Below are 26,916 nucleotides of genomic sequence, written 5' to 3' on the forward strand. Positions count from 1 at the left end.
CAGGGATTAAAAATCATGAAACACCAGTCAGTGGAGATTTCTGGATATCTGATATCCTCAGTTAATGCTTAAAGATGAGCATTAATTTAATCAAAAATGTAAAAACTATGAAAGAAATAATCACATGAGAAAACATCCAATAGAAGATTCTTTTTTTTGCCTCTTTTGTCTATTATAGTTTTGGATATTTAATTCTAGCAGCTTCCTGTTCATTCTTACAACTAATCCAACCAATCACAATGGCCCTAACCCAGCAGCCCACCAAAAGCAGTCCAATCCCCTTGATGGCTTTGGGAAGTGTGGAAATTTCAAAGGAGGGCATCGACTTTGAAACTCTAACAGTAATTTCGTGTTTTACAAACTTGCAATCCACATTAAAAAAAAAAAAAAAAAAAATTCAATAAAACAATTTTGTTTAAGAGAAAAGCAAATTCTCCGCCACCCCCCACTATTCAAAATATATTTTTACTGATTTCTTTATAAAGTGGAAAAACTGACACTTATTTTTTAAATTATACTTTTTTTTCTTGCCTCATTAGAAATAATAAATAAGCACAGACTAAGATTTGAAAAAGCAACAAAACACAGAAAAAAAAAGACAGCAATTAATTTACATTTCTTTGTAGTTGCTATTGTGTTTGCCATTTCTAGATACAGTAGTTCACTTATTACACATTTAAAACAGGTAGAGATTTGAGATTGTTGCTCTGAACTGTCAACTTTTACAGCTTACATTCTAAAAACTATTTATCAAGTTATTTGTCACTCTAGCGCAGAGGACACCATCCTGTGCTTTCCTTTCCAGGAAGTGGCCTGTTTACAGTGGGAGGTTTAAATGGAAGTAAGTTTTGTTATTGCAGTTCTGTTTAACACAGCTAGTAAATGTTTGCCAAAGTGTGTTTTTTAGTAGTTTATTTTTACTTTATCCGCTTTTTCAGATTTGACTAAGTTTTGTTCTTATTTGTTTTGATTATGCTGACTCAGTGACAGTGATTACAAGAGTCAAAGTTGATCACATCGTTCCTTTTAATGGATGTAAACCCAGTCATACCAGTTCACTTCTAAAGTGTGCACTGAGAAGCAATGCTGTTCATTTTGTTCACCAGAAAGGTTGCCACTAAAAAGTTTAGTCTCCAGCAGCAGGATTTAGACTGTGAATGAGACATTTATTCATGGAGGGATTCGTGGAGTCTGTAGACATCAACAGAAGAGCTTTCTGAAAGCAGTAACAAAGTTCAATATGGAGGGAAGGTGGGCTACAGACGAGTAGAGGGGGAGTAGTAACTGATATCTTTTGATGAAGTTTAAGGCACCAGGACAACCCTCATGGTGTTGGTGTAACCAGAGCCTGGGCGCCACCCGGTCACAACAATGGCCACGTCGCCAGTTTTGAAGAATTTGCGGTGCTTGCCTACAAAAAGAGGTTAAAAAAAAAAAATACAGAAAAAAAGATTAAGTTAACAAGCAAAAATCTCTTGCTCAGTTTTACTGAACTTCCAGAACATCCTCTTAACTCTGACACTCACCAACTTCCATAGCAAAGTTCACACGCAGGTCCACGTCCTCAGCCCAGACGTCGTTGGCAGGCTTGGTGTAGAGCACAGGGTAGATACCACGATACAGGTGAGCCTGGCGGGCGGCCTGACCGCAGCGGGTCAGAGCAATGATGGGGGCACGGGGCCTGTACCTCGACAGCATGTGAGCAGACCTGCGGGTGACGGGCACAAGTCACTGCACTCTGACGTAATTGCAGCTTTTAACTTTGAGCAGTTATAAAATAGCTGGCTATTTATTTTAGAAGTTAGGGAACAAAATATTAATTCGTTTGAAGTTTAAATGAGTGTTATTAATGTAAGTCTAATATTTATTCTCAATCTGTCTTTTAGTTCAACTCCTGATTAAAATGCTTGGCTTTCTAGCAGCTAAACGCTTTATTTAGTTTACCTGCCTGTTGCTAACTATCTGCTGTTTCACACTATGTAGGTAGCATGCTGTGAACACACCTACTGTGACAGAAAGAACCCACCAATAAGAGCAGAGCAAAGCAAAAGGTGTGAGACAACCAACACTGAGCTGAAAGATGCTACACATCTCCACAGAGCTGATCTGAACAGCAAAGTCAGGAGATAATTTAGTTCAGTCATATAAATCACTCTTTAAAAGTATTAAGTACAGCCCACGTTATTTCATAGGATTATCATTATGAAATCAGCCCAGTTGACTGTATGTGCTGAGTGCCATGTGCTGGGAGGATGAACTCCAAAGTGGAGAAGAACGATTAGGGAGTTAAAATTAACTTGTAAAATGTCAGGGTTCAGATCTCAAAAAGGTCACGGGCAGAGCAGATTGTGATTGCAGTGAAACTTGGCACACTTCAAACGAGCTGGGGGCTTGCGTTCAAGAAGAAGCGGAGGCAGCAGGAAAGAAAAATATTATAATGCCCCAGTTTCTTCTCTCAGAGTGGGCGCCGGGAGGATATTATGACTCAGCTTTAGAGAGATTTACTGGGTGGAAATGTTCCCGGAGTCACACCTGCCAGTCTTGGTTAGCACAATGATTGCACTGGCGCAGCACTTGAAAGAAGCCTCGACGGCACCAATAGCGACGGACTCTGTGGGGTCACGGGTCAAATGAGAGAGGCGACGCAGCTCCTCGAACACCTGCCTGTGGAACATGGCTGCCTCAGCTTCACGGGCGATCTGAATAAATGAAAACAGATTACAGTGGCTGTCAGACTGTAGATACACAGCTAGTCTGAGCTGTGGGAGCAAAGACCAAAGTTAGGCTTAGTGCAGAGTTCCTCATACCTGAAAGCAAAGTGAAACATCAAGCTAAACAAAAGCCACGGCCGCGACGTCCAGGGACCGTTGCTGTGAACTGCAGACACATGCAAGCTGAGCTGTATCACACCACGCAGAAGACAAGAGGAGATGCTGTTGGTAGCAGATGGAGTGCAGGAGCAGCGATGGGCAAAGAAAGTTGAAGAAATGGGAAACAAGCTGTTAGTAAAACCCAGTGTGATTGCAGAGATGTCATGTCACCTTTGACCTCTGACCTTTCCTTAAAGGCCAACAGATTGAGCTGAAGGTCAAAGTGATAATAATGCGAATCAGAACAATTTATAACTACGTTTCTTACTGCCATTGTTTGTATTTACAACATATACGCATATAGGGAATCAGATATGTGGATTCTAAATATCAGGTTACTTTGACCTTTTTTGACCTTGAAGGTCAAAGGGCCAAACTTTAATTAGATGGTCTTTATCTTTGAAACTATGCTTAAAATTCTAGTGCTTTTGTTTGTATTAGTAGCATTTGGGAAATGATGCTGGTATATGGGGACTAAACTGAGTTTTTCCTTCCCACTGTCCCCAAAGGGGATCATATGATTGTTGGGGTTTTCTGTTTTCTTCGTATTATTGAAAAAATTAACTGAACTGAATTATACCTGATCTGAAAAATGTAACGTACATAACAGACTTGATCTTCGTAAGAAGTGCTTATGTTTACGGTCTTTTTTGAATTTCTCTGGATTTGAGCTTGGATAACATTCATGGCCTTGGTCACTATCATTAAACTGTACTGATATGCCTTCATGGAACCTGTGAACAAAATTATGTTATATATTCTGGGCATAAACTTGCCGGACTCAAGGCACACAGTTCACACCATCTTTACATAATCGGTACACGATTAGTAAGTAAGACACGACAATAACGAGTGCAAAAGTGGAACAAGCAGCTTCAGATAAAAGGGAACGCACACAGAGGAGCAAGTCTAATCTGAATCATGTGAACCTTCTGTTGCTGAAAAACTATGTGTTTGGCAGCAAACGCTCAAGATTCACATGTAAGATAAACCACACACCTTAACAAGTTGGGGGAGGGATTTTATACTTATAATCAAAGCTTCCTCACAGGCTCGAAACACAACAATTTGACTGAGTATGACTGCTGCGGCAGCGGCAAACTTCACAGGAGGAGTTCTCACATCAAACATTCAAAAACCTTCTGGTGTGTTCTTTTGATATTGGTATTAAAGATGGTTACATTGAGCACATTTACACTGAAGCCATCTTACCAAATGCTGTGTGCGCACTGCCTCCAGAGGGTAGTCTCCCTTGGCCGTCTCACCGCTCAGCATGATACAGTCGTTGCCATCCAGCACAGCATTGGCAACGTCACTGGCCTCAGCACGAGTAGGGCGAGGCTTCTTGGTCATGCTTTCAAGCATCTTAATGTGAACAAAGAGACAGATTGCATCATTTCATGTCTGCAGAAAAACACTTATTTGCACTCACACCAATCTGTGCTCCCATCGCAGACCTGTGTGGCACAGACGATTGGCTTGCCAATCCTGTTGCATTTGCCGGTCATCATTTTCTGGGCGATGAAGACCTTCTCGGTTGGGATTTCAATTCCCAGATCTCCACGGGCCACCATGATGCCATCACTAGCTTCCAGGATCTCATCAAATCTTTTAGAAAGAAAAAAAAAAGGATGAAGAAAAAAAAAGTTCAACCATCAAAAAGACAGACTTGTGCTGTGATTGTTTGCACACTACACCACCCACCTGCGCACGCCCTCATGGTTCTCCAGCTTGCTGATGATCTTGATGTCCTTGCCCTTCTCACCCAGCACTTTCCTGACAGCGTGAACGTCAGCGGCCTTACGGATGAAAGAGGCGAAGACCATGTCAACACCCTGTTCCACGCCAAACTGCAGGTCCTGAATGTCCTTCTCAGACACTGCAGGCAGGTCAACAGCAGCTCCGGGCAGGTTGACGCCCTTCTTGCTGCCCAGCATGCCGCCGTTCTCAATGTCACAAATCAAGAAGTTGCTGCCTTCGGTTACAAGGAAGCACAGAAAAAAATATTTCAGCTGCTGGAGGCAGAACGAAAGGAGGACGGACAAATTGTTCGTGCTCTTACCGACTTCTTTAACCTTGAGGGAAATCAGACCGTCATCAACATAGATGTGGCTTCCAACCTGCACAACCTTAGTGATGTTTTTGTAGTCCAGCCACAGAATTTTCTCATCACAGTTGTCTTTGTACTGGTCATCGAGCGTGATCTTGATGGTTTCACCCTTTTTCAGCTCGACCTCAGCGGTGCCACTCTGAAAACAATGAGAAGTGACTTGAGGATAGAGTTGCTCACACTGGCCTCATTTGAGCTGTGGTAATCTGGCAAGAACTCACGCCTTTGATAAGTCCAGTCCTGATTTCTGGTCCCTTGGTGTCCAGAGCGATGGCCACTGGTCTGTAGTCAACAGATCCAGGTACAAAGCTCTCAGTTGCCTCGCGGACATTCTTGATGGTCTCGGCATGGTACTGCATGACAACAGATGTTATATTAAAAAGATCTTGCAATGGTTTAACAACAAATTTAAAAAGGTTACAAAAATATTAAAGATGAATATTTATACATTTGTTAAAACTTTTGTTTAAAAACAGCTAAATTCAGTTAGTAGAGCAACAGGTGACGCCTCAGTGCTGGTTATGTCACTATGTATTTATTTATAAGTGCAAGATATTTTGAATGGAAGACATTGTTCAGCTGAACTGTACATAAACAGCTGCCACACACTTCGGTACATGACAGGTATGAATGTATTTTTCACTTGAACAAAAACAGTGATGTGAATACTGACTACTGTCCTTGGTCACTGGCTTCTCTACATGCCTTCTCCTCATACTGTTGCTGTGGGGGGGGTGACTCCTATTTATAGCTGCACTGACAACTGTGACACCAATAACACAGAGGTCAAATGTATTTTCCCCTCATAAGAAATCATACATTCACTTTGCTGTACAGCTAAAACTGAGGTCTTTTTACTGACTGCTGTTGAGCCACTTTGAGTTAAACTGGAGAGAAAATTTTTTTAACACACTTAACCTTTCAAGATACAAAAATTAACTGTGGGTGTTCATTGCTACAGCTGATGACATTTGACGGCTCATCCACTCAGGTGACAGTGAAAAAGGGAAAGAGGCTTGACTTTTAAAGGTGAGGGGTCAACAGTGTAATGTCGGCTGAAGAGCTGGCCACGATACAGTGGGTTCACAAGCTACTAGACAGACCGAGCGCCAAAGGGGCGAGAGGAGGCTCAAAGATCACATTACAGACGGTCACCAGGCCACAAGAGTAATGTCACTCTGACTGCTGCTGCAGTAAAGGGTAAATCCTCACCGACTCACTTGTAAAGGGCAAAGAAATTGACTTGCTATCTGGGTTTGCACTGACAAGCATGTAGCTTTACTGGAATCTGTGACGTCACAGTTTCTGATTGTGAAATCAGGGCTTTAGCAGGTTAGAACATTTAATGTTAAACAAATAAGGAACTCAAGAGGTTGGCAGAAAGTATTTCTGACCCTTCACTCACTTCATGTGTGCCATGGGAGAAGTTCATTCTTGCAATGTTCATCCCAGCCTTGATCATTTCCTTGGCCTTCTCCACAGATCGGGTGGCAGGTCCTGCATCGAGACAGTTAATGAACACAGGGAGACACAGGCCCAAGATGATCACATTTTTGCACCAAGGTCGTGTTTCTTTTTTCGATGCAGATACATGAAGAAAATAATCAGATTGTACACATAATGAGCATAAATCAATGGGCCTTGGCAATGCGCCTGACCAATTGTGCAGATGATGCCAGTGTTGCGAGCCACAGCCGGCTCAGAGTCGATATCCAGCAGGCACATGTGCTCAATAAAGGTGTCTGCCACAGCAGCTTGCAGCTGCTGGGTGTGGATGATAGAGGAGCCTGTATCCTTTGGCTTCGACATGGCTGGATCTGTGTCTGCAGGAAAAGACCTTGGAGAGAGGGAAAGAAACATGAAAGATAATCGACTGGGGCCCTGGTGACTCTGGTGTATGGCACTGAGCATAGGTTATGTAGAAAATCTCCTGTTTTTTTCATGGGCATCTAATATTTTTACTTGTGACACAATGGCCTTTGCACTTACAACCAATAAGTTGAAGAATTTATATAGACAATAAAATATCAAAAAGAGCGTACAAACAAAAAAGAGACCAAAAATATGTTATACGAAAAGAAGAGTCTCAACACAAACTAACTGTTCCACCTCTCTGTGGATGACTTTCAACCCTCTCGCAGTCCAGTTTTGGCTAACTGAACAGCCGACACAAAAAGCAAGGACAACAGTATGAGGCTGAATATCTGCACTCTCCCACATTCCAGCATGAGTGTATGTTAAAGAAGAGGAGCTGATCACTTCTGACAGCGGCTAGAGCTGATTCACATACACAAAAAAGCCTCACAAACTTGAGGAGGAGGCTGAAAAAAATAATGTTTCCTGCCTGAAGTGTAATGCTGGTCCACAAGCCCACATTATAGAGACGAGTAAAAGTTATGTGATTCAGCTTGCACTTGTTTAGCCTGGAGGAGTGTGGCATGCTTGATAAAAGTGTGTTGTCGGGCAGTGCATGGATTTGTGGTGGGTGGGCTGAGACCATATGTCTGCCCTTTGTATTCACCTAAAATAACAGTCAGCTGAGGCTATTTGTGGACTGTAGAAACATCAACGTCATAATCAAACAGCAACAGACATTTTTATTAACTCATTATTTAAGTAATTCAAAGTCCTTATTAATCCCTTTGCTGTCTGCAAAACCAGCAAAAAATTTAATAAAATAAATAAGTGTAACAGCTACTTCCTAAAACTGATCCAAGCCAATATAACCCAAATCACTGACTGAAAGGTGATACATTTGAACGTTAATAAATGTTATTGCGACATTAAGGTTTCTTTAAACGTGCAGTTCACTAAGAATACATTTGATTTTTAGCTGCTTAATTATCAGCTACCAGGCTACAAATATACATAATTACCAAATAAATCTAAGGGATTGCATGTGCAAAACCAACATTAGCGATTCTGATCTTCCACACAGCTAATATACTACATTCCTACACTTTTAATAGCGTGACTGCTGCTGTTACTCACCTACTAAGTGAACTTTGCAGGGACCAAAGCGCCACAAGTCCTGTCGCAGCGACCGGTTTTATGCCTCTAACTGACCGGGACTACTTTCCTTTGAGTGACATAGGATATAGGGCGGTGAGGGCAATAGTGGTGAATGGAGAGATGCTTGAGTTAAATGTTTATTTTGACAGTTGTTTCAGATTCAGGGGAAAATATTCAGATAAAAAGACGGAGGTTTGCCAGATTTTGAGTTATACAGAGTTTACGCTTTAAAGCACAGGTGCAAGTTTAGCTCACAGTTTAATCACAGAGCTTCCGCCGAGTCCTCAAACATGACACCATCATCTGTTTGGCCCGGAGACAGCACAAATTCAGTGCAAAAGACCACTGATGTCGTATCTGGCAAATTAACCTCATAAGAACCAGGAGAAATATATGCAGTCATAAGGGATATGTACAAAAACAAGATAAATATATACAAAACTATAGAAAGGCACGCGTTAGAGAACAAGTTGCAAAGTGCTTGGAAGACTTAGTGTGAATAGAGTCCGTGTGTGAGTGGCCTGAACAGAGGTGGGAAGTAACGAAGTACAAATACTTCGTAACTGTACTTAAGTAGAATTTTCAGGTATGTATAGTTTACTTGACTAGTTTTTTCTGACAACTTTTTACTTTTACTCCCTACATTTTTAAACGAATATATCTGTACTTTCTATTCCTTACATTTTCAAAACAGGCTCGTTACTTTTGGTTTAACGGATTTGAGTTCAAACACATTCAAGTTATAATTTATTCACTGGACAGGGGCGCGTCCATTTTTTTCATAGCCCCCCCGCACTCTTCAAACTGATTTGAGCCTAAACAGTAACACATGGAAAGCAATCCTGTTCATGTATTAATCACCAGGAGATGTCACATAAAAAGAGATGAGATGTGCCAAAGCCAGGGGTTAAAGTGGGCCGGTGTTTTATTTTGTTTTGGTTTTGTATTTTTGTAATATTGATATGTTCCCTCCTTTTAAATCCCGTTTGTCATTTTTAACCCTGATAAATCCCTCTGAGAGTAAACACGAGCTGATTGGTGGTGTCATGAGAAAAATGGCGCCTCGTTATTTGTGTTACAGAGACACAGAGGCACGAGACCAGGCAGAAGAGTTTTTTTTTTTTATTTCTTTTTTGTTTAACTAAAATAATTGTTGTTTAAAGATAATAATGATGCATGTATGGATTTGCACCAACTGGAGATGGAGACCTTGTTTGCTGAGGTCTTTAATCTTGTCAAACTGACACACTGACAGACGGAGAAGACCATTCGGAAAATGATGATTCTGCGAATGCAAGATCTGGAACACTGGGAATGAAATAGTCACTGTTTGAGGGCGGTTGGTGAGGAAATCTGTGATCCAGGACCAGGTGAGCGGGGGGATCTGAAGATGGTCCATACTTATGATTTTGCTTTGTAATGTGTGTTAATTGTGCTGTAAAATAGATGTATCATATAAGGTCACACTTGCTTTCTGTTCTTTGATGCTTAGTTTTTAATCAGGTTCAACCCCCAACTTCAGTTTAATAATAGTCAGAACATTGGCTTCCACAGACTCTCATTTATTGTCCTTACTTTTTTTTTTCAACTTAGTTTAACTTTTGATGTTTCCCTTCTTTCCAGTGGCTTCAACTTGCATTTAAGACTCACAGAAAAATCCCCCACCACCACCACCACCACCAGTGCTGTCTTCCACATTGACATATGAGCTCCATCCGGGGCGTGAAAGGTTACCAAATGGTTAATGAATATGTGAGTCATATACTATGACTTTCACATTCAAGAGCTCTTAACCCAGTCGAGAAATCCCTTTCCCTCGCCAGAGCTAATAATCAAAACACCCAATAGGGAAATGCCTTTTGAAAGAACGGTTTTACATCCTAGAGAAATGTAAAGCAATAAGCTGTCCTGGCAGCATGTGGCAGCTCATTACCTTGCTCAGACCTTGCTCCGACACTTTGTTCTTTTAATCTCTCATAGTCCTAATGCATTTAAGAGTTTTCTATTTTGTTTTGTTGCATTGTGTATTCTTTTCCCATTATTATTTCAGGTTTTATCCTTTGTTGACTTTTCAATTTAACTGAGCAGTGACTTATTACACAATTCTTACACAAACTCCTCATGGCTCATTTTTACTTCATCTCTAAGCTCCACCTTAAATTTGTTTCAAATCCTTGAAGGACTTCTTTCAGTTGTTTTTTCTTGGTGTCGCTGCAGTGGATCATCTCCCTCCATCTTACCCTGTCCCTACCAACCACCGCTATCACCCTCTGCATGTCCTGCTTCACTACATCCACGGCAGTTCAATCTTCAACCTCATTTGTCCAATATATCCGCTATCCTTCCTCTGCACATGTTCAAACCATTTCTGATCCTGTCCATTCTGATCATTCCAAATGAAAATCCTAACATCCTTAGCTCAGCCTGCAGCTGTCTTTTTGTCTGTGTCACTGTCTCCAAACCACACATCATAGCATCCTGTAAACCACCTTTTTTTACTCCTGCTGTCATACTTCTGTAAAATATTATCACTGATACTCATTTCCACCCAATTCTGCCCTATTTGCACTCTCTTTTTCACTCATCTCGCAGTGTCCATTATTTTAGATAGTTGACTCCAGTTCTCTTTCACTACCTCTACTCCTTCCATCTTCACCTTAAAAGACCACTAAGTCAAAAATAATCAGTTTGTCATAGTTCAACTTCCTTCATTTGGCAAGCGCAGAAATGCAAAATCTAACATGCACATGCACATGCTGTAATTGTGTGGTAACATGCTGCACCACACCATAAAACCAGACCCACCCAGAGTTGACTCAATTCAGTTTTATTTGTATAGTGCCAAATCACAACAACAGTCACCGCCAGGTACTTAATATTGTAAGGTAAAGATTGTTGGAGAAAACTCCAACAATCAGACGACATATAACAGCACTTGGTGACAGTGGGAAGGAAAAACTCCCTTTTAACAGGAAGAATGTCAGGGATGGCTGTGTGGCAGACATGACTCAAAAAAGACAAATGGAAAATTCAAAAGCAGCTCTACTGCTGAACTAAGAATGACAAAATGCATAATACAAAATAGCTCAGGCTACACAGAGGAAACTTACAAACAAGGCTCTAAGAGGAAGGAGGAAACACAAAACACACAAAGCACACAGCAAGAGGGAGAACACGACATGGGGCAAGAAAAGACAGACATACTGTATAAACACACTGATGATGAGGGAACAGGTGTGAACAAGGCTGAAACTAACAGACTAAGAGGAAGAAGAACTGAATACAATGCACACAAGACAAGAGACTATCAAAATAAGACAGGAGATGACACCGAGACCCAGACTAAGACACACCAGCATGACAGAGAGAGAGAAAAAACACTGAGACAAGAAAGGATGAAGAGGATGGAACTATAAATGGATTTAAATAAGCTCTTCTTAACCAAAGACACGATAACAGGAACTTGACCAAAACAATATAAACAGAATACAGAATGAAACCAAGAATAATTAAAAATACAAAACCAGAGAAACTCAAAATGCCAACAAAGAAACCTTCGGCAGAACCAGGCTCAGGGAGGGGCCACGACTGGTTGGGAGTTGTGCTCAGCACATATTTTCACACTCCCCAGAGTTTTATTAAACCAGTAGGCCAGTAATTTCTAATCTCTCTTTACAATGTTTCTGTGTAATTCACATGTATAACACCTTAGATGATTTTTAAATTCATCCACTTATTTTTATAGAAAAAGAAATAAGTGAAAGGAAAGGCTTCCTGATCTCTACAAGGATGAAGCTTAAACCCTTTAGGGTCGTCTAGTCTGTTAAACTGGGTGTAAGTATACAAATTTTACACTCATTTATGACTCATAAATATTCACGCAGCGTGTGAATAGCGTAATCCTCTGAGATTACAGCACTGGCTCCAAACTGGCTTTCACTGACCTTCCATCTATATGTGGATAAATCTGGAGCCACCAGAAGCAGTGAAATGCATGCACCACTGATTTCCAGATTACACATGGGTTAAAAGCTCAAACAATGATGCAATCTTACTGCATTCAAGCAGAGACAGCATCCCAACAACAACATGGGTAAATTTGTTCATTTTTGTAATATTGTAGATCACAGAGCAGTAGGTTTTGTACCCTTTTACATGGTTTCCACTATTTTTTCCACATTTTTTAACAATATATGTGGATATTGTTAAAAAATTGTAAATTAATTGCAAATCCTACTTTGTCCTGAAATCTACGTGCAGCGGTTAACAAATTTATTAAACCACCGCCCAGTGAAAGGCCTAATTTAACAATAATGACAATGGCAATTTGATTTATATAGGACACTTCATTACATGCAAACTCAATGTGCTTAACACGGAAAAGGAAGAGACATAAAAAATAATAATAAATAATTTATGAAAATCATTTTTTCTGTTTCTGTTTCTGTCAATCAGTATGTGCAAGCTCTTTAATCAAACTGATATTTGGAAAATTGCTAAAATATAATTATTGTTGTTATATATTGATTAAAAAGCAGAAAAATATGCACTAAAAACAATATTATTTTTTATTTGCTTGTATTCCTGAACAGAAAGAAAATATTATATGTAGTTCTCGAAAATTATGCTTGACAAATTTTTGACTTCTCAGAGACGTCAGGTACGCCGGAACACATTTGGGTATAAAAACATGAATTTAGTTCAGTGAATTTTTGTTTGTTTGTTTTAAACAGATGTTTGACAGATTTCAAAAATATTTGTGGTTTCTTGTTTTTGTGCGTGTGGTCTAAAACATGTTTTACCTACTGTATGTCAAACAAGTCTCTATGCCCATAAAACGTATAAACCTATAAAATTCTGAGAAGCCTTAGCAGTGACATTTAAAGTTTCAAAAAGTTGCAAAAGTTGCAGTTTAATGTTTGTACATTTACTGCAAAACATGTAGCATAAACCATAACCTGCCCCCTTCCTCTCTCTCAACAACTCAACAGCAGCTCTCTCTTGTGGACAATCTGCTGAACTGTGACTTTTCTGTCACAGTGTCAACTTATTGTACAACTTATATGTGCTCACATTCAAAAATAATCATGGTGTCACACAGATTACAAACCATACAAACGAAACTTCCAAGATAAAATCTTTCTTTTTTAAAAAAAAATGATTTGAAACTGCAGTCAGTTATTTTTTGTTAACTGTAACTATTGTATTTACTTTAATGTAAAATTAATGTCTATGGTGTCAGTAGATTGTGTAGATAGTATTTGTTTATCTGGATAATTTTTTTACTAAGTAGATTTTGTTCTCTGAGCTATTCTAGTGGGTAAAATGTTTACCAGATATGACAGCATTCCTCTGCTTTTGACCTTTCCCCAAATCTGTATCAGATTTGTTATAATCTTAAAAGTGGACTCTTCACAAACACATTTACTTAATTACATCACCAATTTATTTGAAAGATATTACCTGTAACGATGGGTGTATAAAAATAATGAGATTATTCTGTCATTTTTGCGTTTGATGTCTGTACCAAACCCCATTTTCCTGTATGAGACATGAAACATTTATACTATTGTCTCCATCCCCTGTAAATATACAGGGGACACTTAGACATTCATGTCTTAGTGGATTACCCCAAGAAAAGCCCTTGTTTATTGAAGGTGTACACAGATGTATGCAGTCCTATAAGTGTCTAATCTGACCAGATTGTGGAGCAGCGGGTGACTGCTAACAAGGGTAACTGCAGATTAAGGTCAGTTTGCAACACAGCAGACAGAAAACAAGGCTAATAAATGCCAAACATCACCTGTTTACCCATCTTCCATCTGAGGGAGCTTTGTTCTCATCACTCCAGGCACTGATTAATGCGCCTGGCTTTTAGGTTACTACCTGTGCTACATAAGATACTTAAAGTGATATAGGAACAGATCCACATCTGCAGTCTTTCATCTCACTGCACAAAGTGATCAGGCTGCCAGTGTCTGGAGTCAGTCATGTGACCAAGAAGTCAGGCTGGGCATGTGGGACTTCCTGCTATTGAAAAGAGAAGGCACCGCCAGCAGAGCCTTCAACAGAAATGGACTATCCTTTTTTCTTGCTACATTCTCCTGAAGGAAAGGTAAGATTGTAACCTGGTACCAGCTGTATCATTAACATTAGGAAACACGTGCTCTACTCTTGTGAGCAAAATATGTTGATGTGTTGTTTTATTTACTTTTCCACTCAATGTATGTGCACAGACTAAAACCAGGGAAACAGCAATTATCTCGACATAGTTCAAGATACTCAGAGCAAGATGCTCATTTATACATCATAGAAGTAACTGAACTAATTAAGCCACAAATGTTTTTCCCAATAGTGTTTCAGTCACAGAGGAATGGACACTTTTTTGATTGTTGATAAAAAAAAAGATATAAAGACACGATGAGTCTACAAGCTCACAAGGAAATCAATTAAAAACATAGTTAGCAAATATACTGACAAAAAAGAAGTAAATAGCTGAAGTCCTCTCTTGCTGGTCTCTTGCTGAAATTGCATCACACTGTGGTATATATGCTGCTTTTGCATTTTCATCATAGCAAATGGCTTAAATGAGGCGTGAGTCTTAGCAGCAGGGCCAGCTGATTTTGTTTGGGTTAATAGAAGGTTTAAATTAACTCTGTAAATTAGAGGATCTTTTGACTGGCAGCTTTTCCCGTCAACCTAACAGGAGTGCCAGGAGTGGGAGGAGTGCCACAGTGACGACGACGCTGATGCAGATGAGATCCTGTGTGGAATCCAAGTAAACATCAGTTTCAGTGTCTTCCTATTACAACCTTGTAGCATTTTCAAAACCATTCAAGGATAAAATATTGTTGCATATAAAAGATAATTAAAAAACAAACAAAGCATTGCATGGTCATTCAAGAGCTTGATAAAAGTATTTGGCAGGAACAATGATTTCTCCTTTTAAGCAGTCGTAAACAGATAATACAGTTGATTTCACACTAATGCAAACAAAATTGTCTACATTGTAAACACACTACTTGAAATCCACTTTTGTTCACATACTTGATTCATTTAATTTTTTTTTTCTTAATCTTTCTGTTGCAGTGAGTTTGTGTGTATTTAAGCAAAGCCAACAAATGATATTTTACTCTGAGGAACATGTTGTTTTTTTTGTTTTTTTTAAAGCATTACTCAAATAAATCTTTAGAGAGTAAAAATACACAATAACTGGCTTGTTCAGATCACACATAATCAGCTTTAAACTGTATCAGTACATGCTATCTTATACACTGGAGTCATAACGGTGTAACTTCCTTTCATCATGCTTCATAGGGAGAGTTGTGGAGTCAGGATGATGCTGACTTCTGTCGCCACCCCTGGCTGGACAGGGACATCGAGGCAGTCAGGACTCTGTATTCAGACTCTGCAGTCTCTGTCAGGTGAACTTCTGAACATCCCTCCTTGTTCATGGCTTTTAGTAGAAGTGATCCCTGATCCTTTTTAAACTACATTTTCATAATTTCCCTTCTTTTTTTCTCCTAGGGAGTACGGGTCAATTGATGATGTGGATGTGGACTTAAAAATTAATGCTAACTTTTTAGATGTGAGTTGATTTACATCAATTTACAAGTGAATTACATTTTTATCTGCTATTCACCAATTTATCTAAGTAATTCATTATTATTTTTAAACAGACAGAGACTTGAGGGTACTATCTCTATGTGAAGTGCAGCTAATATGTAATCGCATGTTCTCGATTTGATCAGCTCTCTTTGGATCTATAAGTTAACCTAATTTTATCTTGAATTAACCGTCTCGAAACCACTTCTGATCTATGTTTAGGGTCATTATCCTGCTAGATCATGTAGTCACCACAGAAATGTAACTTTCTGATTTATCGTTTGACGTCCTAAACACTTCTTCACTGTCATATCAGCACCATCATTACTGTTGGTGTGCCCAGTGTTCCAGATAACTCAGATTTTCAAGCACAGAGAGGCAAATCGTAATCAACTGAAGGGAAGTTAAAGAACAATGTTGTGAATTTAAAACATGAACCATGTTCCAATTATGCATACTGGGGACAGTATGCAATACGCTTTTCCATTAGTTAGATGTTTTATGTTATCACATTTATATCTATAGAAGAGACCACATTTTTCTTTTGTGACTGTCCCTCTGTGACAAATGGATGTCTGGAACCTTCTGACCACAACTGCACATGCATTGGTTAAAGTGACATATTTGCATCACACCTGAAAGTGTTGAAATCTTTTATGTGTCCACAGGAGGTGGCAGCCCAAGCCTGGAGGATTAATCTATCAGAGCCAGTTGTTATCCGTCTGCAGTTTTCTATGTCTCAGTATCTGGATGGACCTGGTGAGCAGTAACAATACATCCACGTGCAGAATTCACTTCAGTCTAAATCAATGTGACACTTGATCAAGTGATGTTTTTCACTGCAGCACCTTCAGTTGAGGTCTTTCAGCTGTCTAATAATAACTTCAGTCTTGGGAAACAGTTGCAGAAGTGAGTGTTCATAGATTAACTGCTCCAACAGGACACATCCACCCTTTTTGTCTCAATCATAGTTCATCTGAAGATTGTGTAAAAGCCAACCTTTCACTTCTGTTCTCCAGTATTCTCACAGTTTTCATATCTCGGGTGTGGAAACACCTTGCAAACGACAACGCTGTAACTGGGCAGAAGAGGAGTCACAGCTGGTTCAGGCCAAGTGGAACCATCAAGAAATTTTGTGCAAGACTTAGCACCAGGCTGCCACTATCAAAGTATGACACAGTTAAGTGACACAGCTGTTTTACTGGCCGAATCTATTAGTGCATGCGTCTATTCACTCCTGTCTAACAATCAGCAGGCTAAAGGAGCTCCAGGAACCGGCTGCAAGACGCCGGATCATTTTACCAGCAATGAAGCTGAACCGTCTCACAAATCATACAACTTCCTACACCATCAAGAATCCCATCGGAGAGCTCTTCACCTACACGCCCAGCGGAAAGGTGAGGGGAAATATACTTCAAAATACATCGATGTGGAAAATTGGTGTATGTTTACATATTTTCTATCTGCAACTGTGTTTCAGGTTCAGGTTCAGATTCTTTTATTGATACCCTTAGGTAGATTTGTTTTGACGCTAATAGAGCAGACATCAAAAACTATATTCACATATACATGGTAAAAAAGGTAAAAAGACAGAGTGCTCCAGGCTTCAATAAAGCAACAACTTCAAACCCTGAGGCTATAAATAGCACAAAAAGGCTAAAAATCTAAATGAATAGATTCCAATTAAAATGAATTACTAGGTGGAATACATGTGTGCACAATTTGATGCTCTGCCATCTTCTGGAATACAAAGACTAAAAAAAAAAAAAAAATTAAAACTAACTCAATAATAGATCCATCAAACAGTGTCTTAATGATGTGAAAGGTGAACAGTTTCCACAAGCAAAATAAACTATCAAAATTAAATCTTGCATTGGTAATAATCCCTGTGCACACATTACACAGTATGACCATTAATGTTTGTGGCATCAAGTGTGCTGGATTTTTTTCATTTGGTCTTTGATATGTTGAGCTGGAGATCAGACTCTTCAAAGCGCCTGTTCAATAACTGATCTGTGGCTGGTGTCCAAAAGACTAATAATGGCATTTAATCTGCATACGTTAAAGTGGTTGTCCTTTCAAACATGCTCTGACACATGCTCGTGCGTTGTATAAACAGCAAGGAGGACAGGACGCACCCTTGTGGTGAACCAGCAGACTGACTTGGCCAAACAAGCCCATTCACTGTCTGTGTTCTGTTAGAAAATCCAGTTTATGACTTAACTCAAATGGATGTAAAAGTCTACAAAGTAAAACATGATTGAATGGTGTTAAATGCAGAAGATAAATCAGTAAACAGTAAAGAGTCTGACATGATATCCGTCTCCTTCCAAGGGTTTGAGGAGCAAGTTAAGAATAGTGAGTGTGGAGTCTTAGACTCCTCTGTGAAGGTTATACGCAAACAGTCTTTCAAAGATTTTTATTAAGATTGAGGTCAAAGCCTCTAGTTGAAAATCACTGCGGGCTTTGGGGTGACTGGAATTTGGTAACAGAGACAATTTCAGCATTCTTCCACACACTGAGGACATGTATAACTTTAGGAACTGAATAAAAGATGTAGTGAAAAACCAGGCCCAGCTTGTTTGCAGTGTTTAAGCAGCCTTCCACATGTACTTGTCTGATCCCTGACTCTTATTTACCGTAATATGAAGAAATTCCTTTACAACTTCACTAATATTAAAATGCTGGTTGTCCCTTAATGTGTGGCTCAGTTCCTGAATTTCTTTGCTGAAATCATATATGTCAAAAGGATTATCAAAGCAGTAAGAGCATTGGCAAATTCTCTGTCTGAATGATAAAACCCTCTAAAATGCCACGCGTGCTGGTCTTTGCTTTTCAGCTCTTTGGTGGCTGCCTGCAGCTCTGATGCCTCTCCCCACTGAAAAGCATATCTCTTTCTTTGAATTGTGGACTTAACTACTTTCATAACCCATGGCTTATTATTTGAGTACTTTAAACCCTCTTACATGGAATGATCATATCTCTACAAAAAGAAATATATGAGCATTATATGTCCACAAAATTGTCCAGATCACCTCCACAGGATTGCTCGAAGACATCCCAATTAGTGCATTCAAAGCATTCCTGCAGGCAGAGCACTCCTTCCTCAAATCAGTCTTTGACGTCAGTAATCTGGACTTTATTTCAGTCTTTCCAGAGTTGTTACCTTTTTTTAAAAGTTCTGAATATGGAGTGATAGTGTTTGTGACCCTTCGTCCACAGAGGGTGATGGTCTCAGCAGTGAAATCATCAGCACAACTTAACACTAAACAGCTGATGGAGCTACTCTTCACATCCCAGGCAATTGGGCACTGTAAGACCACACCAACTCTGCAGCACGGCTTCTTGGTACAGGTGAAAGCTTACTCTAATCTGATGGTTTGTGTTCTGCTGGAGTTCTCTTGCTCATAGGGGATTGCCTGAGTTCTCTTGAATAATTTAGGGTCTTAACTTTGCAATATAAAAGGCTTTGAGACATTTATTGTTGTGAATTGGTGCTACTTAAAAAAAATTTAATTGCTTGTTTAAAACTTGTGTTTGCTAGGGGACAACCAATCACAAGATAGTTGGCTTGAAGACAGGGAAGCTACTGAAGGGCTAGTGCAAGGCCTGGGATAAGATAAATAATGATTAGTTTCAACTGTGAATCATGGAAAGTGACACTATTAAGAGTCCAGTTACAAAATATGGAGCTGGAAAGCAGGAAAATTGACTTTAAGCATAACATTTGAGTATGTTTGTGTTTATTTCCAATTATTTTCTTAGAAAGCTACTTTTCCTCTGTTTTCATTGTGTGCACAGATAATGAGGTATGCAGAGCAGAGGATCCCAACACTGAATGAATATTGTGTTGTTTGTGACGAGCGGCACGTGTTTCAAAATGGGCCCATGCTTAAGGTGCGAGCTCTCGATAAATAATTAACTGGTGGTTGAGCAGCTGTTCAGTAAAACTGAGCCGTAATTCATCGACAGTATTCTCTACGTTGTGTGTTTGTAGCCAGCGGTTTGCACCAGGGAGCTGTGTGTGTTTTCCTTTCACATGCTGGGGGTTATGTCTGGAGCGACAGAAGAGGTTGCCACCGGTGCAGAGGTCGGTAAGCTTTTAAATATTTTATAGCAGGAGTTATTACAGTATGGGACATGAGTGAGGCAATAATCTCTGCTGTTGCAGGTGATCGACTTGTTGGTAGCCATGTGCAGAGCTGCCCTTCAGTCTTCACGCAAGAGCCTTATTTTTGAACCGTACCCTTCTATTGTTGATCCGCACAACCCCAAAACTCTCGCCTTTAGTCCAAAGGTATCGGCTGAATCAAAGTTACCACTGGCGTGATCTGTCGTGCACTATTCAGTGTGTCATTTTACTGATTTGTTTTCGCTTTTGTTGTAACAGAGAAGAAGCTATGACAGGCTGCAGAAAGCTCTGGACAATGTCTTGTTGATCAGGAGGATGGCACAGGTGAGGTCTTTTAAAGTAAAACCTACACTCTCATTTTCAACAATTACACATCGGTCTGCTGACTGAGCATAAACTCAAAGCAGGTAAATGATTTCCTGAACTGGATTTATTAGATTATAATGATTAAATTGTCTTTAAATCATACTCAGGGTCCATATTCTGAGATTAAGAAGCAGCTGGACAAGATAGACCCTCTCGCTCATCCATTACTGCAGTGGTGAGAGACTAAATCTGGATGTGTTTTTAGTTATAATTGTGTAGATCACTGCATATCTGTCCTTTTGTTACTCACTCGCCTCGGTTGCCATTCATCGAGTCTAGTTCAAACTTGGCAAGCGCATTGTTGTGGGCTAAGTAATTGCAGCGTTGCGTCTGAAGTCATTTAAATGAAAGTGTTAGAAAAGTGTAACTTGGGTGAAATCCAATTATATTTAGGTTAACATCTGGATGTGCTTTTGTGTGTTTTACAACAGGATTTTAGCAAGCAACAGATCGCACATTGTGAAGCTTCCGCTGAGCAGGGTATGCTCAAGCAGTATTATTATTAGCAGTGTAGCTGCAAGCTTTGAAGCAGTTGTAGACTAGTTAATAATTAGCCCCCACATATCAAATTTCATACTGTGCTTTATATCATTTAATGTTTTTTTTTTGTTGTTGTTGTTGTTTTTAATCAATTGTTATTTAACAGCAACTGACGTTTATGCACACACCCCATCAGTTCCTGTTGATCAGCAGCCCTCCATGTAAGGAGGCTCACTTTCAAACTGCCAAAAAACTTTATGGCAGCACCTTTGCTTTCCAGTAAGTGAAGTCAAAGATTTTTTTTCATGAAATTTTCACATCATCACTTATACAGTATATAGAGCATGGTCCATGCTTAGTAGATCGTATTTCTCTTCTTTCAGTGGTTCCCACATTGAAAACTGGCACTCTATTTTGAGAAATGGGCTGGTTAATGCATCTTACACAAAGTTACAGGTAGAAAATATATACATTCTAAATTCGTATTGTCTTTGATCACCCTCAGAAGTTAGAGACAATTTCAACATAGGAATTTTTTATGTGGGTGTCTAGACCACTGAAACCTCTTCCTTCTTTCTATTTTAGCTCCATGGTGCTGCGTATGGGAAAGGCATCTATTTGAGTCCCAGTTCAAGCATATCATTTGGATATTCTGGTAAGAAATCTGTTTCTCGTCTTTCGATTACGAGGTTTTTTTTTTGCATGTTTTTAAGAGTATTCTTCCCTTTTTCTTTAGAGATGGGGAAAGGTCAGTACAAAATTCCTACCAGAGAAGAACTCTTGCAGAAACACAACCGAATAAATCAAATCAAGCAGGTCAGGTTGTTCACATTTATCTAGATGCTGCAAACATTCACTCTGGATTACAATATCATTTTTTTGCTTTCAGTATCTCATCTTGTACTTCTATATGTTTTAGGAACAAGTGGGGGAAGGCAGGTTTCTGCAAAGCACGAACCTAAACTGCGTTGCACTCTGTGAAGGTAAATACGGGAGACCCCACAAAGCAACAAAGATTTATTTAATTACTTGTGATGTGAATTTGTCTATCTGTTAACAGTGATAACTTCTAAAAACCTGCAAAAGCACGGCAACATTTGGGTGTGTCCGGTTTCCGACCACGTGTGCACGCGGTTCCTGTTTGTGTGAGTAAGACAAAAAGCAGAAAGCGAAAGCAAACAACGAGAAACGGTTCCAACATTTTTTTTCTTCAGAAAGTCAGAACTCTGGATTTTATTTGAGATTCCTAAAAAGTCTGATTTCTTCTTTCACAGCTATGAAAACGGGCAGGTGGGAGATGTCAACATAAACACCCAAGAGGACAAAATCCAGCAGGAAATTTCACGAGTAATTACTTCAGAGCCATGCTGAGAAAACCAGGTTACATACACACATATGTCTTTTTCTTTTCTTTATAATAAAAGCAAAAACTGTGAGAATAAATATTGATTGTCTGTGGCTTTTTCTGGTTTAAGACATTAACATGAAACACGGAGTGGTTTGAGTTAAAAATTTATGTCTTGCATGACATATGATTAAAACAAAAACCTCTGGTTATAAGAGGCAGAAAAGCATACACACCACGTGTATGCTATTGATGTTTATTGTGGTGGCTTATTGTGGCTTAACCTTTCAAGGGCTAACAGTGGTTAGCACTGTTGCCTCATGCAAGAAGCCCCCGAGTTTGAATCCACCAACTGGCCAGGGCTTTTCTGTGTGGAGCTTGAATATTTTCTCTGGGTACCTGCAGTTAGTGGGATTAGGTTAATGATTCTAAATTGGCTATAGGTGTGAATGTGAGTGTGAACAGTTGTCTGTCTCTCTGCGATAGAGTGGTAACCTGTCCAGGTTTAGCCCTACCACTCGCCCTATGACAGGAATAGACCCGGATAAGGACAAGTGGAAAAGGATTGATGGAGTGACAGCTATGTCCTAAATCCATTAAATTGGAGGAAAAAACAATGTGCATGACAAATTTTATGTTAACCAGACTTTGACTTAGTTAAACACTTCAAAAAAATAACTCTTTAAATTAACTTAAAATAATCATGGAAAAGATTTCCACCTTACTAAATGTCTTTCAGTACGTTTTTTGGACTGATGTAATTTGCCTGGATTGGATCAACTCAATTAAATTAAGTTGGGCTCAACTGCAGTAAATAAGCTGAGTCATCATTATTTAATTAAGCTTGTCCAACTAAAGTACATTAAGTTGGAAGAATTGAATAATGCTAAAATAAACCAATTTAATCATGTGGAAATCCTTTCCATGGTTTTCTATGACCATTCAAATAGTTATTTGTTTGAGTGCACAAACACATATTCACATGTATATGTACATATACATGCATGCACACATGTGCACAATCAAAGTCAACAAAATCCATGTGACATGAAATAAACAGTCAATCATCAAGTCCTAAATGGAGTACAAAAAAGTATGTACATACATGTTGATCCCTATTACATGCTCAACACTTACAGATTTATCACATTCATCACCCCCACTTCCCCTCAGCATTTGTATATAATCACCCTACAAAAACAGAGAGAAAAGAACAGGTATGATACATCTATACTGTATGTATCTAGCAGTTCATCTGTAGATGTATTCATCAGACATTAATTTCATATTCTTCCAAAAGCAGGTTTCGAAATATTTTTTAGAACAAAATAATGCTTGAACATTGTTGTTTTTGCATTATTTGCTCCACAGTTTCACTCCACAAACACAAAAACAATCCCCCTTGTCATTCTCATTGTATTTCAACATATTATATCTGGCTTTATACATAATTTGTGCAGTTTTGTATTTAATGAGGTCCACGAACTTCAAAATCATCAGCAGTAATAATGAAATAATGGCATCAGCTAAAAGCTTTCAATCCTTATGTCCTGTTTAACAGTCTGTATTGAAGCTTTATTAAGAATATTTTTAAGCTATAAAGATCAGAATATTTTCTTATGCCTTGTAATGCAGGTTCACTTTAACCCATGGTGATATTAGTTTTGCAATATGTGCTTTCTACCACAAGATGGGGGTGTGACCATTAACTCTAAGGACCTTTTCAATATAAATACAGCGGATCAAACCCCATAACTGTTATGTTATGAAAAACATAAACTGGAGACTGAAGGATGTTCAAACTGGGTACGCAGCTGGGCGCTGGAGCGTCTGTTCATTTTCCAGCAACACTAAACATGTCAGATAAAAATAAACACCTGGGGAGATTTTGGAGCGTGCGTAAGGCCTCCAGTGAACCACGTTCAAATGTTTAATGAGTATTCTCGGGATGGGAATACTGCTGTTAACTGACATTTATGAAAAGCAGATAATTCCTCTGTAAAGTAACTTAATTTGAATAATGCATTTCATGCTTCTGCTGATTGTCTAACATGTGGTGCATACCATCCTGCGAGGCAGAAATGCACCATTATAACAGCATGCTGATTCCATATGAGCCCTCCAGCTGCCTCCTCACCTCCTCCCTTGGATCAGCTTCTCTAAAGAGAGCTGCAACCAATGCACCTCTGTTACCATCTGGATACTGATTTTATGTCTTTCTATTTAATGTACTTATAGTCTGACAGAAAAAAAGTAGCAGCCCCAAGATGTGATTGTCCTTGTACATGTCATTTCTTAAAAAGTAGCACAACTTTTGTAGCAAGGAGTATTTTGGGGTCAGCCCAGCAGGCGATGCACTGAAAAGGAGGAGAGCTGTGAAGCTGCTGTAATAGCCCAAAGGAAGACATTTCTCTTGGACCATATGGCTCTCTGATGATAGCGCACTGGGAAAATAATCTTGAAAAACCACACTCCATTATATACTACAATGACTAGCATTGCTCCACATCTTGAGTGTGATTGGTTGTTTGGTGTCATATCTGCAAAACCGCACATTAAGAATGTCAGCAAAGTGGCACAATTGAGTCGAGTTCAGTTAAAACAAAGATTTATTTCAGCTGCGTGCCTTGATCTCATTAACTCGTGTTTATTCGTCCGTATAATTCAAGCAACCACACAGACAAAAACATTCCCAGATGCCTTAAGCCTTTTAACAAGAAACCCAACTAGCTGGAATATACAGACATTGTTAAACGAGGCAAAATGTTGCATGTGCCTTTAAGAGCACTATGTCCCACTCTACATGTCTCTCTCTGAGCCTCATATGTGTTTGTTGGCATCAGCTGTCCTCAGTGCTGAAAAGAGCAAGGACATCTTTTCCTTCACTTCAGTGGGATTAGTGGAAGAAGTGCCCTCTTTATTCTGCTGGCTGCCATCTCAGCGCTCATAAAGGCAAAATGAAAAAGAAGCTTGGACGGAGAAGAGAGAGGATCAAGATAAGTGACAAGTTTAGATTACAGAGCCATTCGGCTTTTAGTTTCTTAGAGTAAAAGAACAAGAACAATGTTTTAGATCCCAAGGGAGACATACAAATAGTCTGACACTGCAGCTTCCCGCACTGTTATTCTGCTGCTTTCTAAGTAATGACTTAACCCAGGGGTCAGATGAACAGTGCTATATGTGGCACTACAATGGAACAGCAGCCTACTTCATGCAGTCCTTCTGTCCAGATCTCATTGCCACTTCCAAAAACTGCTGGTGAGAATAACTTCAGGAGAATCAGCCGCACAGAGGACAGCATTCCCTATCCGATCCCAGGCTTGGCCGCAGACATCCTGCACATGCGAGTAAAAGGAGGAAGCAAGATTCGCAGCTTACTGCAGTTTGCAGCAGCTCGCATGCAAGGGGAGGTAAGAAACCCAAATGGGATGTCACTAAGACAGGTGGTCTTCACTGGCTCAGGCAGAGGAGTCACAAAAACTATCACCTGTGTGGAGATCCTGAAACGTAAAGTTGAAGGTCTGCACCAGGTGTCCAAACTCTACTATAACACAGTGAAGGAGGTTTGGAAGAGTCCACAGCAGGGAGTACCAGGTATAACCATGGAGCGGAGAGTTCCTGCCATCTGTATCCTGCTATCTAAAGATCCTCTGGACCCCCAGGAGCCTGGATATCAGCCACCACAAATCATCAGTGTTCCCACAGAGGATGCTGAGAGACGCAGGGGTCTGCTCAGGACGGCTCATGCTCACTCGTCCCCACACACAGCCAAGAGACTCTGTCTGGATGATTCGAGTGCATGTCCTCCCTAAACCTCTGATTACATCATGAGAAATAAGAAATTTTACATTTGTATAGATTTAGTAGATTATTGTGTGCTCCGTTTTAACAGCATGAAGGTTTCTTGAAGAAAATAATACCTCTGCATTTCAGGGGGTTTATCATGATGCTTATGTAAGGCATTTAGCTACAAAAGTAAACAGTTGTGTCTATAATGTGTCTTTTGCCATACTTTGTCACTTTGTTATGAAATGTAACATGTTAACATATGACTATAACTATTATTAGCAACAATATCAGTAATAGATTTGTAGTCGTAGTGGGGGAAATATTTTAATCCTGCTGAATTTGTATGTTTCCTCACTTACAAAGAAATGAACAGTCTCTGATTTTTATGAAACCTAAAGGATTTAAAGAGCTAGTGGGCCAAAATTCCTCCTGAGATGTGTGTAAACCTGTCAACCAACTACAAGAGATGTCTTACTGCCGTGCTTACCGACAGTGATTTCTCCACCAAGTACTAAGTCATGTTTTGCTTGGGGATCAAATACTGATTTCAATCAATGTCAAGCATTCAATTTATAACTTTTATGTAATGTGTTTTATGTGGATTTTGTTTTTGGTTGATATTCTGTCTCTCTCCATTAACATGAAACTACCTTAAAAATCAAGAACTGATCATTTCTTTGTATGTGAACAAACTTCAGCAGGGGATCAAATGATTATTTGCCCCACTTCATAAGGTGATGATGGTGTTTTAGTGTAGTTATATTAATATTTAGTTTACTTGCAAATGAACAAACAGACTCCACTGTGCCCAGCTGGGAAAACAGCTGGGGAAAGAAGCATACACAACAACCTATGTTAGCCACTAATGACCACTGTCCGGGGTCATTCTGATGTAAAAAATCAACCAGTAGTCAGGAATTTGGTCATAGTCATTTTAAATATAAAGAACATGTTTTGCATCAGTTGTCTTTATTCTGTTTTCTGCCTCTGGAAATAATTCATGTGCACAATAATGGCTCACAAGAGCATACGTTTTTGGTTTGTTTGACCGACTTTGATAATGATGGCACTCTTTTGTAGTAGAGTCACATCAATGAAAATGAATCATAAAGTGACACAGTGGTCAAGTGGTCACCTCACAGCAAGAGGTTCTGGGTTTGAACCTCCAGGTTAGTTGGGACTTCTTTGTGTAAAAGCTGCATGTTCC

General features: G+C 39.5%; 3 protein-coding genes across 3 annotated transcripts; 2 read left to right on the forward strand and 1 right to left on the reverse strand.

Moving 5' to 3' along the window:
- Positions 1-1,008: 1,008 nt before the first annotated feature.
- Positions 1,009-8,027, reverse strand: LOC116332709 (pyruvate kinase PKM-like). The gene is made up of 11 exons (XM_031755757.2): positions 7,972-8,027; positions 6,639-6,817; positions 6,386-6,477; positions 5,202-5,333; positions 4,933-5,119; positions 4,575-4,845; positions 4,328-4,478; positions 4,083-4,235; positions 2,533-2,699; positions 1,527-1,708; positions 1,009-1,411 (listed from the first exon to the last, which is right to left on the reverse strand). The coding sequence occupies exons 2-11, from the start codon at positions 6,787-6,789 to the stop codon at positions 1,305-1,307; spliced, it is 1,593 nt and encodes a 530-aa protein (XP_031611617.1). The 5' UTR covers positions 6,790-6,817; positions 7,972-8,027; the 3' UTR covers positions 1,009-1,304.
- Positions 8,028-15,113: 7,086 nt separating this feature from the next.
- LOC116332611 (protein mono-ADP-ribosyltransferase PARP6-like) lies at positions 15,114-21,955 on the forward strand. The gene is made up of 21 exons (XM_039614221.1): positions 15,114-15,137; positions 15,310-15,416; positions 15,520-15,580; positions 16,266-16,356; positions 16,443-16,506; positions 16,617-16,776; positions 16,863-16,994; positions 18,898-18,951; positions 19,399-19,494; positions 19,595-19,687; positions 19,769-19,894; positions 19,988-20,053; positions 20,203-20,270; positions 20,527-20,575; positions 20,742-20,854; positions 20,959-21,031; positions 21,161-21,230; positions 21,312-21,391; positions 21,495-21,558; positions 21,636-21,720; positions 21,850-21,955. Exons 1-21 carry the CDS (start codon positions 15,114-15,116, stop codon positions 21,944-21,946), a joined length of 1,773 nt encoding a protein of 590 aa, XP_039470155.1. The 3' UTR covers positions 21,947-21,955.
- A 3,156-nt stretch (positions 21,956-25,111) lies between these two features.
- Positions 25,112-25,732, forward strand: LOC116332612 (ribonuclease P protein subunit p25-like protein). The gene has a single exon (XM_031755623.1). It carries the CDS (start codon positions 25,112-25,114, stop codon positions 25,730-25,732), a length of 621 nt encoding a protein of 206 aa, XP_031611483.1.
- The last annotated feature ends 1,184 nt before the right edge of the window (positions 25,733-26,916 follow it).

The sequence above is a fragment of the Oreochromis aureus genome, linkage group 7, assembly GCF_013358895.1.
Source record: "Oreochromis aureus strain Israel breed Guangdong linkage group 7, ZZ_aureus, whole genome shotgun sequence".
Lineage (NCBI taxonomy): Eukaryota > Metazoa > Chordata > Actinopteri > Cichliformes > Cichlidae > Oreochromis > Oreochromis aureus.

Coding starts and splice junctions, on each gene's coding strand:
- LOC116332709 (XM_031755757.2), bottom strand. CDS start 6,789: ATGTCGAAGCCAAAGGATACAGGCTCCTCTATCATCCACACCCAGCAG. Junction 4,479..4,574: donor AACCATGAGGGCGTGCGCAG/GTGGGTGGTGTA, acceptor TCTTTCTAAAAG/ATTTGATGAGATCCTGGAAG. Junction 1,412..1,526: donor GAACTTTGCTATGGAAGTTG/GTGAGTGTCAGA, acceptor CTCTTTTTGTAG/GCAAGCACCGCAAATTCTTC.
- LOC116332612 (XM_031755623.1), top strand. CDS start 25,112: ATGGAACAGCAGCCTACTTCATGCAGTCCTTCTGTCCAGATCTCATTG.
- LOC116332611 (XM_039614221.1), top strand. CDS start 15,114: ATGATATTTTACTCTGAGGAACAT. Junction 15,581..16,265: donor TTAATGCTAACTTTTTAGAT/GTGAGTTGATTT, acceptor ATGTGTCCACAG/GAGGTGGCAGCCCAAGCCTG. Junction 16,507..16,616: donor CTTGGGAAACAGTTGCAGAA/GTGAGTGTTCAT, acceptor TCTGTTCTCCAG/TATTCTCACAGTTTTCATAT.